Source organism: Myotis myotis, unplaced genomic scaffold (genome assembly GCF_014108235.1).
Source record: "Myotis myotis isolate mMyoMyo1 unplaced genomic scaffold, mMyoMyo1.p scaffold_m19_p_3, whole genome shotgun sequence".
NCBI lineage: Eukaryota > Metazoa > Chordata > Mammalia > Chiroptera > Vespertilionidae > Myotis > Myotis myotis.
In genome coordinates this window covers 6796140-6814760 of record NW_023416335.1, presented here as the reverse complement: position 1 = coordinate 6814760, position 18621 = coordinate 6796140, and the positions used below count along the sequence as shown (strand labels likewise).

Sequence of the window (18621 nt, the reverse complement as noted above, 5' to 3'; positions counted from 1 at the left end):
TATTTTTTTTTAATATATTTTTACTGATTTCAAAAAGGAAGGGAGAGGGAAAGAGAGATAGGAACATCAATGATGAGAGATTGATCGGCTCCCTAGGGCCACAAACCAGGCATGTGACCTTGACCGGAATTGAACCCAGGACCCTTCAGTCCCCAGGCTAACGCCCTACCCCCGAGCCAAACCACCTCAGGCAATTACTAGCCCTATTTTACAGTTGAGAAAACTGCAGCTTAAGAAGGCTGGGTAAGAGCCAAGGTCACATGGCTAGTAGGTAAATATTACCGCACTCCAAATTGCTCAATAACTCATTGTATTGATGATGCTGTGTTTTACTTTAATGAAGCACAGAGGCTGTGGTGTAACTGCTTTTAACTTCGAATGAAGCACCCTGCTGAGCTCCAAGTAGAAAATAAACAGGAGGACAGGTGTGACTTGAAGAGAGTGATGGGGGTTGTAACCCGAAGCCTCAGCGCCCGCAGCGCCAGCAGCTCTGGAGGCTGCACCCAGCCGTGCGTCCCTAACCTCCCCTGGGCCTGGCGTCTCTTTCTTCCAAAGTTGGAGCTCTCCTGGGTGGGAGGGGGCGGGAGGAGGGGGCCGGTGACGTCACTCTGGAGCAGGGATAAAGCTCCCGGCCCCGTCCCAGCCAGGACACTGCCCAGGGCGCACAGAGGGCTGTCCGGCTCAGGGACTCTCTCGCCTTGTGGAAGGAGACCCAGCAGGCACCATGCCCCAGAACGTGGTCCTCCCGGGCCCTGCGCCCTGGGGCTTCCGACTTTCAGGGGGCATCGACTTCAACCAGCCTTTGATCATCACCAGGGTAGGTGTTCTCCCTTCTTCTGCTGCAAGTCGGGGACCCCGCGGAGCGGAGGGTGGCCATGGAGCCCCGGTGCGCGGGGTGGTGGGCCCTGTGCCTGGGACTGGCAGTTGGAGGGGCGGCAGCAACTTGGCAAAGTGAGGTTTGGAGGATGCAGAGCCGCTGAGAGAACTGGCCTGTCAGCCGCAGCGGTCCGCCTGCATCCTCTCGGTCCCCAGCAACTTTCCGCAACGCGTTTCCGCTGGGCTCAGAGGGGGCGAGGGGGCGAGGGTCCTCTCTGGCCTCCACCCTCCACTCTGGCCTCCTTCCAGTCACAACGGGGGGGGGGGGGGGCGCGGGAAGGAGAGATGGGGCGCTGCAGGGAGAGAGATGGTGACCCGGGAAGAAGAGAGAAAGGACCGACACTGGGGCTGTTTCTTGTCTGGATGGAAACTTCAGCCGGGCGCTGTTCACGGGCGCTGCCCGGGTCCGCCCAGAGGGAACCACTCTTATCAGCCCAGACAGGGAAACATTACTAATCGGTGTCCCTAGGTTTCCAGGCATTTTGAATAAATATTTTCCAAAGCTGGGAACTTGGCTGAGAAATCAGCACCTATAACTGAAACTGCAAAGAAAACGGGTCAGATCGTTTCGTTTAATCTGATGGAAAATCAGCATTCAGCCTAATAACTCTGAAAATAAGGCTTTGCTATCAAAGCCAAGCTTTTCTTACTCAATATTCCTTACAGTATTGTCTGATCGGAGGGAAAGAAAAAGGAAACTCCGGGGTTTCTGTCTTCTCCATAAACTTCTATTTAGTTGATTTCTTTCTAACACAAGTATTTGCCTTAAAAGAAAATTATTTCTATCGTCACATAGAAATCATAGTAAACCTAATACTTTTATGCTTTGTTTTTTCTCCTCCCTGCTGCTTATACTGCATCTTATAAACGTATACTTTATAATCTGATTTACTCACATAGATTTTTGAACAAGATAATACCTTTTAAATTCTGTTCTTACTTATATGTCTATGAGATTTGGGAACCAATTTCTTTTTTAAAAAAAATACCTTCAAACATGTATCATACAAAGGCACACCATGGAACATTTCAAGCTTTGTTTTACATTTTTCAAAAACATATAAACACATCTGACATGCGTTTTTGTATGAGACATGAAAAGTTAACATACCCCCAAAAATGTTCCTAAGTAAACTAAGCAGAAAAGGGTTTGGTGATCTGGGCCAAGCAATGCCTTTTATGGATCTACCAAAGAAAACAGTTTCCATTATCTCTACTAAGAAATATTTTTAAAGTTTCTGAAGTATCGTTCTCATTTGTTTATAGTAAATGAAATAAGCGTTTGAGTTCCAACAAAAGATAAATCATATTTATATTAAACCCTAAAGAAATAATTAAGTGATTTACAAAGGGAGTATCTTGCTATTGCTATGCAGCACGTCAATATGATTCATCTTGTGTTTGAAAGTCGAGCTGTTGACATTTGGAACAATGTTTATTTAAAGCCGTGCGTACATTCTGGGGTTGGACTGCAGGCGCTCTTTGTAAACATATTTGATATGATGACAATTATTACTTGGGAGGCCAAGTCTGGTTTGAATTTTTAACTCATTACTAATTGTATTGATCATCGTGACGCTTGGTTCAGGAACAGTGCAGCACCGTGCATGATTGTTCATTTGACCATGCCTCTTCTCTTTGATTAACTTAACTCATGGAGGCAGGTAAAACTGAACTGCCCTGTGTTCCACGGATCCCCCAAACCATAGGAGAATAAATGAAAACACATTTGCATGAACTTTTTTGCCTTAGTGAACACCTAATTGAGACTATTTCCACTGAAACTGTAAGAATACTAAAAATCTCTTGGAAAAAGACTAGAAGATATTGCAAAAGAGTAGTGAGCATTGTTGTCCGTAGATAGTAGGAGTATTCTATTACTTTTATAATCTTTATATTATGTGGAAAGGAAGTGAAGAGGGTTGCTTGCCATGCTCTCTTCTAAACCCTTTTATTTATATACACAGGCTCACACCTCACAATAATCCAATGAGAGCAGGAGTGCTATGATCCCCTTTTACAGATGGGGGGGGGGGAGGCCTCGAGAGATTCATTAACCTGCTGAGGACAAGGGGTGGGGCAGAACCGATGCCAGGTCTACCTGCCTCCAACGTCTGCACTCTGATGTCCACACATGGGAAAAATCTGCTTACTGTGCAGAGATTTCCGATAGGTGTTCTGTGCCATCCAATTCATCACCTGGTTCTGTTGATTCTCTGTCTTTAACATCTACCACTTTTCTTTGTTTCTACCACTGCACCTCTTCAAGATTTCATAACATCCTGCTGAGCTGTTTGTCTCCCTCCCCAGTTTCCCCTACGTGTCCTTCCCAGCCATCTTCGGGAGAGGCAAGGCTGCTCCTATCTTCCCCATTCTTACACATTCCTCAGTAGCATCACCAGAGTACCTATATATATAAAAGCCGAACCAACCAGCCGACCGGCCAGTAGCTATGGCACACACTGACCACCAGGAGGCAGACGCTTAATGCAGGAGCTGCCAAGCAACAGCAGCTTTGCAGAGTGCCCTCTCGCACTCAGGGACCCCTCGGGGGATGTTGGACTGCCCATTTCAGCCTGATCCCTGCAGGCCAGGCCAAGGGACCCCACTGGTGCACAAATCCGTGCGCCGAGCCTCTCGTAGTGGGTAAAATGTGTGGTCTTTACACACTCAGGGCTTTCACCCTCTATCCCAACTTGAGTTTCTAACTCTATTTCCTCCCTCTCTGGCCGCCTCTCCCCCTTTCCTCCTCCCACCCATCAATAGGCAGCAGTACCATGACTCTGGATTACTCACGATTTCTCTAACAAATCTTTACTCCTCTACCGTTTTCCTCCAGAATTCTCTTCCCCACTCCACCCCACTGTCCTCTATGTAGCATTCGGCCCCTTTGACTACCATAGCTTCTGACCTATGACCTCTCCTCATATCTCACCTGATACCACAGATGTCTGAGTACATCTGTATCCCACAAACCACATGCCTCCCAAGGGCAGGAACTGGGGGTTACTCAAATCTGGGGGTTACTCAGCACCAAGTACAACGCTTTGTACATCATATATGTTACAGAATAAATATGACACAATATGAATGATTGACTAAACTGCTCACTTTTCAACATAACTATCACAAATAAGTATAGATTGTGTCCACAAAAATATCCTACGATAAAGATGAATGACAATTCTTTTGTTAATTGATTTGTCTATTTTAGATATGTATGCAAAGGAATGAAATACCAATGCTTCCACTTAATGCCACAAAAAGTCCCATAAGTGAGATGTATTCCTCAAGTCAACTAAATCCATGTTTGTCCTCCTACCAGTCACCCCCACCTCCCTCCCTCACACAATACAAATCTGGACTCGGCCATGCTGCTCGATAATGATCCTCTGCTACACCAGGGCTGGGGCACCGGGTTATCAATGTCATTCTCTCCATCCACTGAAATACACCCCACCATTGCTTACAATCTAATTAATCTGTCAGGTTGATCTTTATATCATAAAAAGGAACATCAGAAATAAGGTATATCAAAGACCAGACATTCTCAAAAAATTGAGCAATTGAATGTGACACAGACAATTTTTAGGAGAGCAGTTTCTAGCCAATAGGTGTTCTAGACTTTGTGCAATATAAGTTATGTTGTGGTGTTGAGCTTGGGGAGTGGGAAGTTTTTGCCGCCACCATATATAACTGCCTAAGTGTTTCACAGAATAAAGCCCAGGGCTCACATCTCTAAGTGAGCAGCATCTCTTTTCTTGGCAGGAAGATTCTAAGGAGTCTTTCTTTTTGAAGTGTGTGGACCACCCAGAAGGTGGGTCTACTATCACTGCCAAGTTACAGATCATTTGTTTTCACAAAGGGTCCATTCTGGAATAAAGTGCAAGGTTCGTTTGTGCACATGATGGAGAATTAGCGTATACATCTGCTGCCAATATCCTTTCCCACTCAATTCCTCTTCCCCCTCCCCCGTCCCTCCTCCCCGCTCCTTCCTATTCAGAGCACACCCAGGTTCAAGATCACTGCAACTGAGAATGCTATGTGCACTTGGGTACCAACACAGGCAATGTTAATGCAGACTTGAGTTTTCCAGGCTTCACCATAGAAATGTGTATTACTTTAACATGAACTGTATTTGAAGTTTGAACTTTTAAAAAGAAATGTATACAGCTGAATGCAATCCCTTTCCAGGATTCAAGTGTAGCAAGAAAGTTGATGTGATTAAAAATCTATTTAATTTTGTTCTTCCAAAGACATGTCTGCATGGAAGTGCTGGTTCCTATGTGCATAACATTCATCCATCCCATAAACATCTACTAAGTGCAGGATGTGTTGCATGTGGAAGGCGCTGTGAGGGGCACCATCGTAACTTAATCGATTTCTGTACTCTGAGAAGCTCACATGTCAGTAGAAGAGAATGGACATGTGCATAAACCACTGTGATAGAACCTGTCCAGGATTCCATGAAATGAAGCATGACCAAAGAGAAAGGAGGAGTTGTGGAGAGGGAGTACCTGTGGGAGTGGCATGATGGGATAGTGGAGGAGCTTGGGCTATAAAGTCACACAGACCCATGAGGGAATTTCAGATTTTCACTACATGTGTGACCTTAGGCAAGTTCCTCATACTTTCTGAGCATCAGTTTTCTCATCTTAAAAGATCATCCTGAGAATTCAGTGAGATTGTAGTTCTCAATAATAATATAAAATCAATAATAACAATCTATATATGTAAAAGACTAAGCGACCAGCCGACCAGCAGGTAGCTATGACATGCAATGACCACCAGGGGGCAGACACTCAACCCAGGAGCTGCCAAGCTGTGGTGACTTGGCAGCTGCGGTTCTCAGGTGAGGCACCTGGAACTAGAGAGGAGGGAGCCCGATTCTGGGGTGCATCACCCGAGAACTGCCCTCTCACCCTCAGGGGATTTGAAGAGCCAGTTTCGGCCCAATCCCTGCAGGCCAGGTGCACTGGGCCTCTAGTAATATTATAATAGTTCTCAACCCTGGCTGCACAATAGACTCACCCCAATAACTTTAGTACATACTCATGCCCAGGTAAGTAGTTACAGAGATTCTGTTAAGTGGTGTGCGTATGGCTCTAGAGATGTAGACTGTGGGTGCTAGAAGGTTTGAATGCCAGGAGAGGCACTGGAGTTTATTTGTACACAAGGGAGAACAACCAAATAATGGGGTTTCTCAACATTTTGATCCACGCCCCACTGTAAGCCCATCAGTATATACTTGTCTTGCTCCATAACTATTTCAATCATTTTTATTATTAACATAAAAATCCCATAAGGGCCATATCTTGAACTTCCCTTGTGTCTCCCACAGTAAACAGAATATTACAGATGTTTCATCTCTGTTTTAAATTATTTTTTTTTAAACAGACCCAAGTAATAGGTTGATGTGAATAATGAAAACCATCTGAGGCACTTGTTAAAAACACACATTCCCTAGCCTCTCTGCCAGAGCTTCTCTGCCAGTGTTCATAATTCCAGAAATCCAGAGCTGGGTGCGAGTCCATGGTCAGCAAGGACCCCAGGTGGTCCTTCTAATCAGACAGGCCTGAAAACATGGCGCTCAGGGATTGATGGCAGTACTGTCTCCCATGGTCTCTCCAATGCTTTTGACATTGGAGGCCCTACTGACCTGAATAATAAATAATCCACTGAAAACTCTTTACCTCATTTTAGCTCTCTTGTCTCCTAATTTGGGAAAACATGTTAGTAATAATATAAAATAATATAATAATATCAAGTAATGCGTGGAAATAATATATTCTTGTGTTTAAACATAGAGTTTAACTTACTAAAACCAGACCAACGTAGTGGTCATTTTCTGACCACGAGACCAATTGAACTTGAGAACTTGGAAGAAGTGAAGAACAGTGTTTTCTCCTTCTGTCTCATCCCTGTCTCTACATACTTTTTTCTTTCTTATCAACTCTCCCCTTGGAGATCCCAGGACATCCGGGTTGAAGTGGGGTCTGGCCATCACTACCAACCATCTTTCCTATTGACCTCTGAAACATCATGTGACAGAGCTGTGTACAGCTGCTCCCAACTTTAGTTAAGAAGCCACGGGGTTACTTAGACACTTCTCTGAAAATAGGGGCAGTCTTCCTTGTCCAGCCTGTCTTCAAGCTGTTGCAGTGGTCAGATTTATTAGAAAACGCTTTGCAAATGTAATATTTGGGGTAAACATAAAATAGTGTTATTAACGTCCATATCAACACGTTAATAACATTTAGAATATTCAGTATCTAAGTTTAGCACACCAGATGTCTCCGTTTAAAATTTATATAAACAGATACACACACAACTCTACCTTCCACTCGTCCTAACCAAAGCTAAAAGTTAGCCTTTTCTAAATCAAGAGTGAGTGTTATATCACCCAAATCTATCTGATTATATTAGAAAAGCCTGGTGAGGCTTTAAAAGCATATACATTAACCAATGTTTTCTCATGCTTTGACTCAAAGGAAAACATTCTGATCTTAGAGTTTTAAAAGTTAGATAGTGCTGATTTTTAATGAACTCTAGCTAGAGAAAATTAAAAGTTTAAGATTATTTTTATCCCTACAAGTCATATCAGGGCTGGAAACTTGTTATTCTTCTAACAGTTCTGGGTTTGGGAGAATTTCTAAATGGAAAACATCTATGAGATGCCCCCCAGAGGCTGAGATGTAACCATCCCCTGTTGCCTTCACCCGGATCCTATCAACTATCCCTAATGGAAAGTGACCATGATCACTGCAGTACCGTGATCACAGAAGTAGGGTGAGTACAAGAAACATCTCAGTGATGAGGCTGAAGATTTAGGGCATGTGAGAATTTACTATTTTAGCAATTTTGCTTATTTAGATGAATCTTGGATCTCCCTTAGAGCCACAAAGTGAAATAGAGTTAATAGCTAGACTAAAAAAATGCAGGGGGGAAATGGATTAATGACTGAGCCTCAGGTAAAACATTAGGAACAGTTTATTCCTGGAGCAGTTTCAGGTTTAAGTCAAGTTCTATGTATGTAGTATTCTGCTCTAAATAGTGGAAACTGGCAAGTGTGACAATGATAGGTTGACATGAATGGCGCTAATCTTCAGGCATAAAAGAAAAAGAAATAAAGTATTACAGACGTCCCCCTTTTTTCCCACTGACCCCCTCCATCCTGCACCCACTCTTCCCAGGCCTTCGCCACACTATCATCTGTGTCCATGGGCTATGCATATATAAATGATCTTATAAGTTCATTTATAAGTTCCCCGGTTAATCTCTCCCCACCACACCTCACCCCCACCTTCCCTCTGAGATTCGGGGGTCGGTTCCATGCTTCTGTGTCTCTGGATCTATTTGTTCATCCGTTTATGTTGTTCTTTAGATACCACAAGAGTGAGATCACGTGATACCTATCTTTCTCTGACTGGCTTATTTTGCTTAGCATAATAAAATGTTGCATCTTGTTAGTTGTTTTCTATTTGTTCCATCTGTTCTCCACTCATGAAGAAGAGACTGGATGGATAGAAACTTCCCCTGTGTCTGCAGTTCCCAGGGATTCTAGACTTTCAATACTAACTCACACTTGGCCTTTAACGATCTATGATAATAAAAGGGTAATGTGCTAATTAGACTGGACAGACCCGGGGCCAGAGGGAAGCCCAGGTCCCAGGTGCCAGAGGGAAGCCGGTGCCAGCAGCCAGGGGAAGGAAGGCCTACTCTTGCACAAATTTCGTGCATTGGGCCTCTAATCTATATATATAAAAGCCCAGCGACTGGGCCAGCAGAATGACCAGAATGACCAGTGGCTATGACATGCACTGCAGCAGCCAACCAGCCTGATCCGGTCCCCAATCGGCCCCCAACACCCCCAATCGGGGGCGGGGCTGGCTGGACAACCATCCACGGCCCCTCCCCCTGGCCAGCCCTGCCCCTGCGGCCCCTCCCCTCCACCGGCTTGGCCCAATGGGCCCCCATCGGGACAGGCCAGCCAGACCCCACCCATGCACGAATTCATGCACTGGGCCTCTAGTTTGTTCATAATTTCACTTCTTCTTAACAGCTAGTGTGATGGCCCCATCTTCCTCCTTGCTCTGATTCAGGGTAGCCCAAGCTTACATTGTGTCTTTCCTTGGAGGCACCTGTCTTTCCTAAAATTGCAGGCTAGTTGGTTGCACTGCAACTTCAGCTCTCTGAAGAGCTCATAAAAGTTACAACTGAATTTATTATGTGGATTATTCTATTAACTCTAAAGTGATTCTCTTTCACGCTTTCCACATCCTAAGTAACCCCTGAGTGAATCATAACTTACTTTAGGGATGCTAAAGCAGTTTCAATTCAAATATAACATCTCCCTAAATTCAGTAAAGTTCTATTCCCAAATAGTTTGGGCTGACAAAAGAAACCTAAAAGAAAATAAAACGCAAATTATTCTGTTTAAAGCAAAGAAAATATGATTCAAACAGGGCGATAGGAAGGTGTTTTAAAAAGAATAAGACATGTCATGATAAATGAAATGTGGTTTGTAAAAAACAAAATTACTTCGCATGATGGGGAAAGAGAGCTAACACAATTGATCAATTAAGAGCCATTGTAAGTTAGATTTATGACTGTCTACCCAGTAAAACATTTAAAGTGTTACCAAGCTGAAATACAGATGTCAGGTACAAAACTCCAGATATCTGCAAGATTTTTTTTTTAAGTGGTGCCATGATTTCTTCCAGATTACTCCAGGGAGCAAGGCAGCAGCTGCCAACCTGTGTCCTGGAGATGTCATCCTGGCTATCGACGGCTTCGGTACAGAGTCCATGACTCACGCTGATGCACAGGACAGGATTAAAGCGGCAGCGCACCAGCTGTGTCTCAAAATTGACAGGTGCTCTTTAACTGATGGCGCTAAAATGTGATCTGTTTGGCAGCAGAACCTGAACCAAAACGATAAATGGTCTCATCCTCCCCGTGAGAAGGGTGTCTCAGAAACTAGGAGTTTGACTGGCTTTTTCCTAGATCAGCCACTTTGGTCTGTTCTTCCCCGACGTCAGTCAATCTAGTCGATGTTGTTAAACCATTTCTAAAAGGAACTCTCCAGAATGTCAGGATAGTAAAAGAGGCGAATGGAATTTTTTTCCTGGACTGATCCAGTTAATTGACAATGAAAATAGAACCATAAAAGGTATTGGCCACAGGAACACGACACAGCATGGCCAGTTACCCTGCCGTTCTAAATGTGGTAGAAAATGGAATTCAAAGATTCTCCTAAAAGAATCCCTTGGCTTGACAAAATATGGTCATGTTAAAAACTGGTTGCTGATATGCTGCAGGCCATTGGCTGTTTTGTACAGAATTCAGCCCAGAAGAATCTCACAAGGTGTGAGTGAGAGTGTGTGCCCATGAGTATATTAGATAATGAGACATTTCTGACCAAAACCAGCCTTAGGTCATTGAAACGGAGATGAAAGTGTGGAAACAATGTTTTGTGACAGTGGCTGTTAGCGTGTTCATCCTGCTGCTGGTACAGAAGGCACACAGTCCATCTGCCATCTGATGGGGTGAAATGGGCTCTTTCCCTGTCTGTGCATAACCTGTGTCCCTGCCAAGCACACCGTCCCAAACAGATCCATAAAAAGGATTGGACAAAGTGCAGATCCTTGATGCCAGCAGCAAGTCCCCCTGGCCAGTCACTCCCCGTCTCCTTTGGTGGCCTGGGTAGGCTAGCAGGGCACTAGAGGAGACCTGAGAGCTTGCCCTGGGTCATGTACAGGGGGTCCCTGCAGAATCTCCCTCCTATACTGTCTTCCACATGCACTGGACACCTACTTTCTCCAAAAATTATACAATGTCTTTGTCTCAGTCAGTTTGGGTCACTATAACAAAAATCCCACGGATGACTCAGTGGCTTAAACACCAAGCACTTATCTCTCATGGTTCCGGAGGCTGGGAGTCTGAGATAAGGGTGCCAGCATGCTCAGGTTCTCCATGAGAGGCCTCTTCCTGGCTGTCCTAGTGGCCTTCCCAGGTACATACACACACACACACACACACTCACACACACTCACACACACACACACACACTCACACTCACACACACACACACACACACACTCACACACACTCACACACACTCACACACACACTCACACACACTCACACACACACTCACACACACTCACACACACTCACACACACTCACACACACACTCACACACACACACTCACACACACTCACACACACTCACACTCACACTCACACACACACTCACACACACTCACACACACTCACACACTCACACACACTCACACACACACTCACACACACACACACACACACACACACTCACACACACACACTCACACTCACACACACACTCACACACACTCACACACACACTCACACACACACTCACACACTCACACACACACTCACACACACACACACACTCACACACTCACACACACACTCACACACACTCACACACACACACACTCACACACACACACTCACACTCACACACACACACACTCACACACACACACACTCACACACACACAGATTTTGTGTCTCTCCCTCTTTTTAGAGGGGCATTAATTCCACTATGCTCATAAACTAATCTAACCCTAATTTCCCTCCAAAGGCCCCAACTCCAATTACCATCACATTGGGGATTAGGGTTTCAACATATGATTGGGGTGGGAGGGAGGGATGGGGCAGTTTACAAACAGTCTATAGCAGCCCATCTTGATCCATTCGAATTTCCCCCCAAGTACACTAAATATGTAAGGCTAATTAGATGGGAGAATGCAGAATAATGAACAAGGAATATTGCTTTTGCTTAAATTATCAAGGGATAGTAGTTTTTTCACAAACGTCATAGGAAACGGAAGGATGTTAAAACTGGAAGTATATTAGAATTTGGTGTTTATGAATTTATTTTACTTACAGGGCGGAAACTCGCTTATGGTCTCCACAGGTATCTGAAGATGGAAAGGCTCATCCTTTCAAAATCAACTTAGAATCAGAACCACAGGTATGACTTAGAGTGAATGATGTTCACTTTACACCTCCTTTTAAATGATGTGGGTGACTTCCAAGAGGAAGAAGTGACAAATATCAAAAACTGGGATAAGTCACCTGACGAAGCAGTTGTCTGCCTTTACTCTCTGAGATTAATTTAGATTACCCATGTTTTCTTACATCAAGAAAACAAAGATGGATGCCTAGGCAAACATCTTGTCAAAAGACAAACATGTTCTCAGCAGGAAAAATTTGCCTATATTTACACACAGTCCACTTCTTTTTTTCATTTTTATGATGGATTTCTGCCAAATGACCAGGAGGTAATCCAAGAAGTTTAAGGTGTTAAAACAAAGCAGAAATGGGATGGGCAGCCATTTGCAACAAGTATCTCCAATCTGTTATTGGGAACTTCAATCCTTTGAGGTCTTCACCCACATCTCATTTTATATCCTTCTTTAATTCTCAGTTCTGGCATTCTGTAATTAAGTTTACCCTAGGAAAAGTCTTGCATTATGTAATCGTCGCGATAGTCTGCTCATGCAGTTGAATTACAAAGACAAAGGACTTTCCCTTGAGGCAACGCTATCTGTTGAGCTGAATTCATTTAATAATCTGATGCTTATCTGACCATGTCTTCTCTCAAAGGCCCCAAAAATCTGAAAGTAAACCAACCCTCAATTGTGCTGTATGGAAAATGAAGTTAAGAAAAGGATTTTAGAACCTCTACTTAGAAGCTCCCCAAATTTAGAGAGACAGCTATACAAATTCAATATCCCTTCTAGAACAAGTGTTCCTGCTAAGCTGAGTAGACATTCCAAGATGTAGTTCTCCCAGGCAGATAGTGAAAATGAACTGCAGGCACCTTTGTAATTGATGCTTCAGCACTGTTTCCCCTTCAGGATCCTCAAGGATCCTCAACTCCGGTGTTTGCCCTGCAGGTTCCCCACTTGTCTCCGCCAGCCCCCATTTCCTCTCTGTAAACTACATGCAGAGTAGCATAGGTACATGGATCTCACAGGGTTTCTCAAAGATTTGAGAGAAACAAAGTAAAATTTGAGTAAGTAAAGTAAAATAACTTGGCACATCGAATTGTTCATAGAGATGTTGAGTTCAGTGGGAGCTCTTGTAATTATGGGTACAGGAGCCCCTCCCACTAGGCTGTGTTCAGAAGGCGCCTGGCCTATTCGCCACAGCGAGACAGGAAGCTGCCACTGTGACAGGGCTGCCTCAACACCATGATGCCTTCCTCTTCACGGTCACGAGAGTCATCACAGATTCCTTTAGATTCAAACATGAAAGGAATGGGAGGGTCTAAAGATAAGCTGTGTTTTCTAACACTGCCCAGGACCAATCCTGGGAACCAATTCTCAGCACAGTGCTCTGGCCCACCTCCATCCCACCCCACCCCAAACCCCTGCTGCTGCAGGTAAAAGTGACTGTGCAAGGCGAGGGGGATACCTAGGTCAGATGCGGGTAAGCGAGCAAAAAATGGGTAAGGCAGGCAGTAAATATGGTGGGAAGAGAGCCAAATGCTCCCAGGTGGGTTGGTGAGTAATAATACCACTAATCAATGCTATATTTGGTAGAAAAAAAGACTGGAAGAAGAAAAAACAGAGTTCTTGATGCAGAACTGTCACTCGTAGAGAGCCAAGCCCACTGGCTTCTTCCCGCCCTATCAATTCATCACTTAGAGCAGTGGTTCTCAACCTTCTGGCCCTTTAAATACAGTTCCTCTTGTTGTGACCCAACCATAAAATTATTTTCGTTGCTACTTCATAACTGTAATGTTGCTATTGTTATGAATCGTAATGTAAATATCTGATATGCAGGATGGTCTTAGGCGACCCCTGTGAAAGGGTCGTTCAACCGCTAAAGGGGTCGAGACCCACAGATTAAGAACCTCTGACTTAGAGGCAACGAGTTCGAAAAGAGATCATGTGGTGCTTTAAAAAAACAAACAAAAAAAGAAAAGGGAAATTTGAGGCTCAGATAACATGCATTTCCTGACCCCAATCTCATTATCACCAGGACAAACTGGGTAGAATTCTGAATTGCCTCTTCCACAAATAGCACACATCCAAAATTGTACTGCACCCTTTTGCAAATTATTTTTCCCTTCAAAATCTCTCCTGATTTTTTAAACCCTAGTTCATCCATATGAGATGCCACGATAGGGAGCCAATTAGACAAATTTGACCCAACTCCCAGAGCCCCAGTGATCCCTGATCAGGTCACAGCGCCCACTCCGGCGTGTGGGTGACTGACTCAGCCACTACTGTACTTACTAAGCTGAACTGAATTTTAAACCATAACCCTAATTTGAAACACTCTGTCCTCTCAACAATCATGGGTTAGCCCATGTGTCCTGCATTTTGGGGGTTAGACAATAGGGACATTTATGATACTACACACCGGGGAAAGATAGAGAAGGAAGTAAGGTTTTAAAAAGAAGGTGAAGATTGGGTTAAGGGCTCAGAAGCCAGTCAGATGGAGCCTCTGAACATTCCCTCAGTTTGAGTCACGGGTACTTCTCACCGATACCCTCTCCAAGAGGCCTGTGTGTGAAGGGCTCTGAGATAAGAACCACTTGGGCTCCTTCCCTAACGGACCAAAGGATTTCTCCTCCTGACATCCTCAGGCCAGGTTTCTGCGAGATCAGCACTTTGGGACAGACATTCCCTGCACGGCACAGCTCACTTCTTTAGCCTCTGCTATCTGAAGTCCCACTGCATACACCAGAACAGAACCCAGTGACAAAGCCAAGCAGTGGGTCCCCCTTGTAGGATGAGACTGGAGAAAGCTAAACTAGGTTATGTTTATATTCTTCTTCTTTTTTATTTTTTAATTAACACAACGCTATGCAAAGAGTTGCCTTCCCTACACCCACCCTCACACCCCAAATGAGAACTCTGCAAACTTCTGGACAACAAAGGTGTGTTAGTCTGAGAAACAAATGCCATTGACACATCATGCTTCAAGATGCCACACAGGTGAGCAGTAAAATGCCTTTGAGCAATACACAATGTGGGTTCTTGTTCCTCAGCCCAAGTCAAGCATTTATTGTAAGTTATGTGGCCTTTGCTATTGGAATAAAATACTCTGTTTCATTTTAAAAGTAATATATTTTTGTTGGGGGAAAAACCCACTACTATATATCCTAGATCCAAGCACGGCCACAAATAAAATATTTTGTATAGTTATTTCCAGATTTTTCCCCCTGTGCATAGGGTTAGGCTTTAGAGACTTTTTCTTACACAATTATAGTGATAATTGATATAAACATTTAATATATAGTTTTTTTTTCATTTTTCTATGCCATTATGAAATAGTTAAATTTTGTTTTTATGAATTTAGACTTGAAACTTTAGAGGTTATTTAGATTAACTCCCGCCATTGCATAAACACCTTTCATTCAACTCTGAGCCTGGCCTCTGAGCACAGGCACACATTTTTCTATATAAAACATTGTTCTACACTAAAGGCAGGCTAAAAACATTGTTCTAGACTAAGAGCATTCTAGACTAAGGATGTAGAGTTCTCTGTCATTCTCCAAAGCCTACATTCTTAAACAAAACATTACCCTCATGTTTGTTTAATGTGAGTTGAACAACTCAACATGATGATGTAGCTTTCACAAGACAGAAGAGGTGCTTTCTCGAAACAAAAATGGTTCTCTTCTAAATGAGAAGAAGGCTGTTTCCACGCCCATAAAAAGGGCTGAATCCTTGTCATAGAAGATTTGATAATGAGGATGTACTACATGTACCGTCACGTGGGGTAAGGGTTGGCATTCTTTCTATGTTCACAAAATAACCTTGTTCTCTAGTATTTGGAAAACCGATGGCAGCCTACACAAAGCAAGCTTTCACAATCCCCATGTCCCCAAATTCTTCCCCAGTGAGAAATGGGAAAAACGTGAAACTTTCTGCAGTAATTTATGATTACTGCAGAAAGTAATCATAGGCTGACTATTTTTCATTTGTGGGGTGAGGATGAGGCAGGGGAAGTGAGTGTTCATAAATTTCAGGCATAAAATGTAATCATTTAGTCAGTGTGGCTTGATCAAATGTATGATCCCTTGATATCGTCTTCCCCTTATTCCCCCACCATTTTTCCTTATAATTAATATATATGTGTATTACACACATGTTGTTGGTTGGAGTTGACAACTGCCTCAGTTCTCAGACTCAGTCTTCGCCTCTGACAACTTCTCCAAGTGAGAAGCTGAGAGGGGAACTGTCTCTGAGTGCTGTCACTGCTGAGGTCACTCGGGGACTTGGGAGACGGGTGTCAAGAGCTGCTTTCTCCCAATGTCAGCAGATCTCTGCTTTTAGACAGCCCTAGCATCTCATTAACTCAAAACATCATTCCTCAATATAAGCTCCTAACGTTTAACAATAATATTTAGAAATGTAATTAACTGCAATGGTTATTTATTGACTGCCTAAGAGATAAGAATCACTTGGATGCTTTTGTCTGGGTAGAATAAACACAAGAGCTGGACTCGATTAACTGCTATATAAAGTTTTTACCAGTATTTTCCATTACGAATGGTTTTCCACTATAAAATTAAAAGGAAATTAAAGTGGAATAGCAGACTTCCAATTGGTTTGGTCTCTCCATCCTGTTTGACCGCTAACAACGATGTGAGACAGACAGAATGTTGCCTCCGTGCGGTCTTACATTTGTTGTTTACCTTTGGCGGACACCTTTCATGGTGCTGCTTTTGGAATGACTCTAGCAACCCATGAACTAATGCTTTGCAAAGCCTGAATATGAGGGTTTGAAGCCTGTATTAGAAAAACTTCCTTTTATGATCTGACTAGAAAATAAAGGGATTGTTTTTTTCTAACAAATTACACATTTGTGACCTTTGCAACATATAACCAAACCTGAAAATGGAAAAGGAAGGCTTGGAGCTGACTAACGTATGTGCTGCTATTTGGATGCACCACTAGAGATTACTACTGCACAGATCTTTTCAGAAAGTTCCCTCCCTTAAAAGACAATCACCATCCATGTTTATTTACCAATTTAAGACTAATAAGATAAAATAATGACAGAGATGTTTCCTATAAAGCCATCACATGATGTTAACTAGTTTTCATAAATTCAATTATATTTACCAAAATATTTAGAGTGTACCCTACTTTGTTGTTTTTCAAAAAAAAAAAAAAAAAAGCTAAGTTCCAAATAGCATGAGCCCTTCAGTACTGTCCGATTCACTCTTCTAATTAGCCTGAGAGAGTTATAATCCACCAAAACTAAACTAGGCAGTTAAGCAATTAGCCGTCTGTCTTCTTTCATATTGAAAAGAGTAACAAAGGCTTGAATCATGGCCACTATCATTACTTAAAATTATTTCCAGTTCACAATTTCATGCCATAATAATGGCTAATCAAAATGGTTAATCATAAAACACAGCCCTAAAAAAGGGAGATAGTCTCTTTTCTAATTAAAAAAAAACAACTATCCCACAACTTACTCATCTGTAATGACAAGAAGGAAAAAAATGACATGAATAAGAATATTACAAGATCTTTTTATTATTTAATAAAATGTCTCTTTCCGGTAACATTCGAAAACAATCACAAATGTTTGTATTACGTGAAATTTGTGTGAAACACTGGTGACACATTCACAAAAACAAGTGAAGCTGATGTGAACGTGTGAGTGAAAATACTTCTGCAAAGACTTATCTTCCTAAGTCTGCCAAATGAAAAGATTTGGAAAGAGAATCAGCTCACGTGGATTGTAGTGTTCTCTTTTGAAAATAAATGTAGTAACTTATGAAAATAACTGTAATAACTTTATGCCATTAGAGATCTACATAAAAATTAGAAACCATGGTTCTGACATTAACATAATAATGTAGAGTTTCAGATCATTTGGGCATATTTCAAATTCAATTTAGGACCCTTTTCCCTGAATAATAAAGTGAAAATCCTTTTGTGAATCACACGCTTTGGCTCTCTCTACATTACTGACTTTAATCTTTCTCGAACTAGAGTAAACATGAAGAGTTCTTAAAACACATAGCAGTGAAATCATCATAATAAAAGCAAAGGAGGTTTTATATCAATGTTATTCCCACTTTCATCAGAAACAAGAGTCTTTTAATTACTATTTTTTTCTAAACTTAAGGTATAACTTAATCCACATTAAGAATTTTGTTTTTTTTGTTGTGGGTATTAAGAAAAAGCAGGGGGGGTCAATCGGGGGAAAAAGAGACGTATGTAAAACTTTAAACAATAAAAAAAGAACTTTTACTTACAAATGCTCACTCCCTTTCTGGCCATTCTATTCCTTCATTTCCTAAAATGGGGGAAATTTTATTAAGATATTAATAGGAGATAAAGCAAATGTAAGTTCTACTTAAGAAAATGTTAAGTAGAATAATTTTTTAAGCTAAAAATCTCATTTCTAACACAAAATTTCTCTATTCAAATGAGAATTTTCTAAAAGCTATCGATATAGAAGTTAACAAGGGGCAGACAAAAGATATAGTATTTGAGTTCTTTTATAATATTACAAATAAGGTCAGTTCCTTTGCACCTAAACATATGGTGGATGAAGACAGCAAAGGTCAAGTTCACGGAAAATGCAGAAAGGTTTATGCCTGACTCCTCCTTTAACCTCGCATTAACCTTGTATTGGGTAAGAAGCCTTGATTAACCGTCGCGATTGCTGTTGGTTTGCTCATTAACGGCTCTGTTGTGCATTCTGTGGCT

At 42.4% G+C, this 18621-nt stretch overlaps 1 protein-coding gene across 3 annotated transcripts in view; it reads left to right on the top strand.

Annotated features, from left to right (window-relative positions):
• Window positions 1–622: 622 nt before the first annotated feature.
• The window catches only part of PDLIM3 (PDZ and LIM domain 3), a 30857-nt gene continuing 12858 nt past the window's right edge, over window positions 623–18621 (top strand). Inside the window, exons 1-3 of one of the 3 annotated variants that reach the window (XM_036299059.1) lie at window positions 623–817; window positions 9600–9751; window positions 11816–11900. In XM_036299059.1, coding sequence (XP_036154952.1) covers window positions 725–817; window positions 9600–9751; window positions 11816–11900 — 330 coding nt within the window. In that variant the 5' untranslated portion in view covers window positions 623–724. The remainder of the gene's footprint in view (window positions 818–9599; window positions 9752–11815; window positions 11901–18621) is intronic. The other 2 variants (XM_036299060.1, XM_036299058.1) reach the window with 2 other exon arrangements.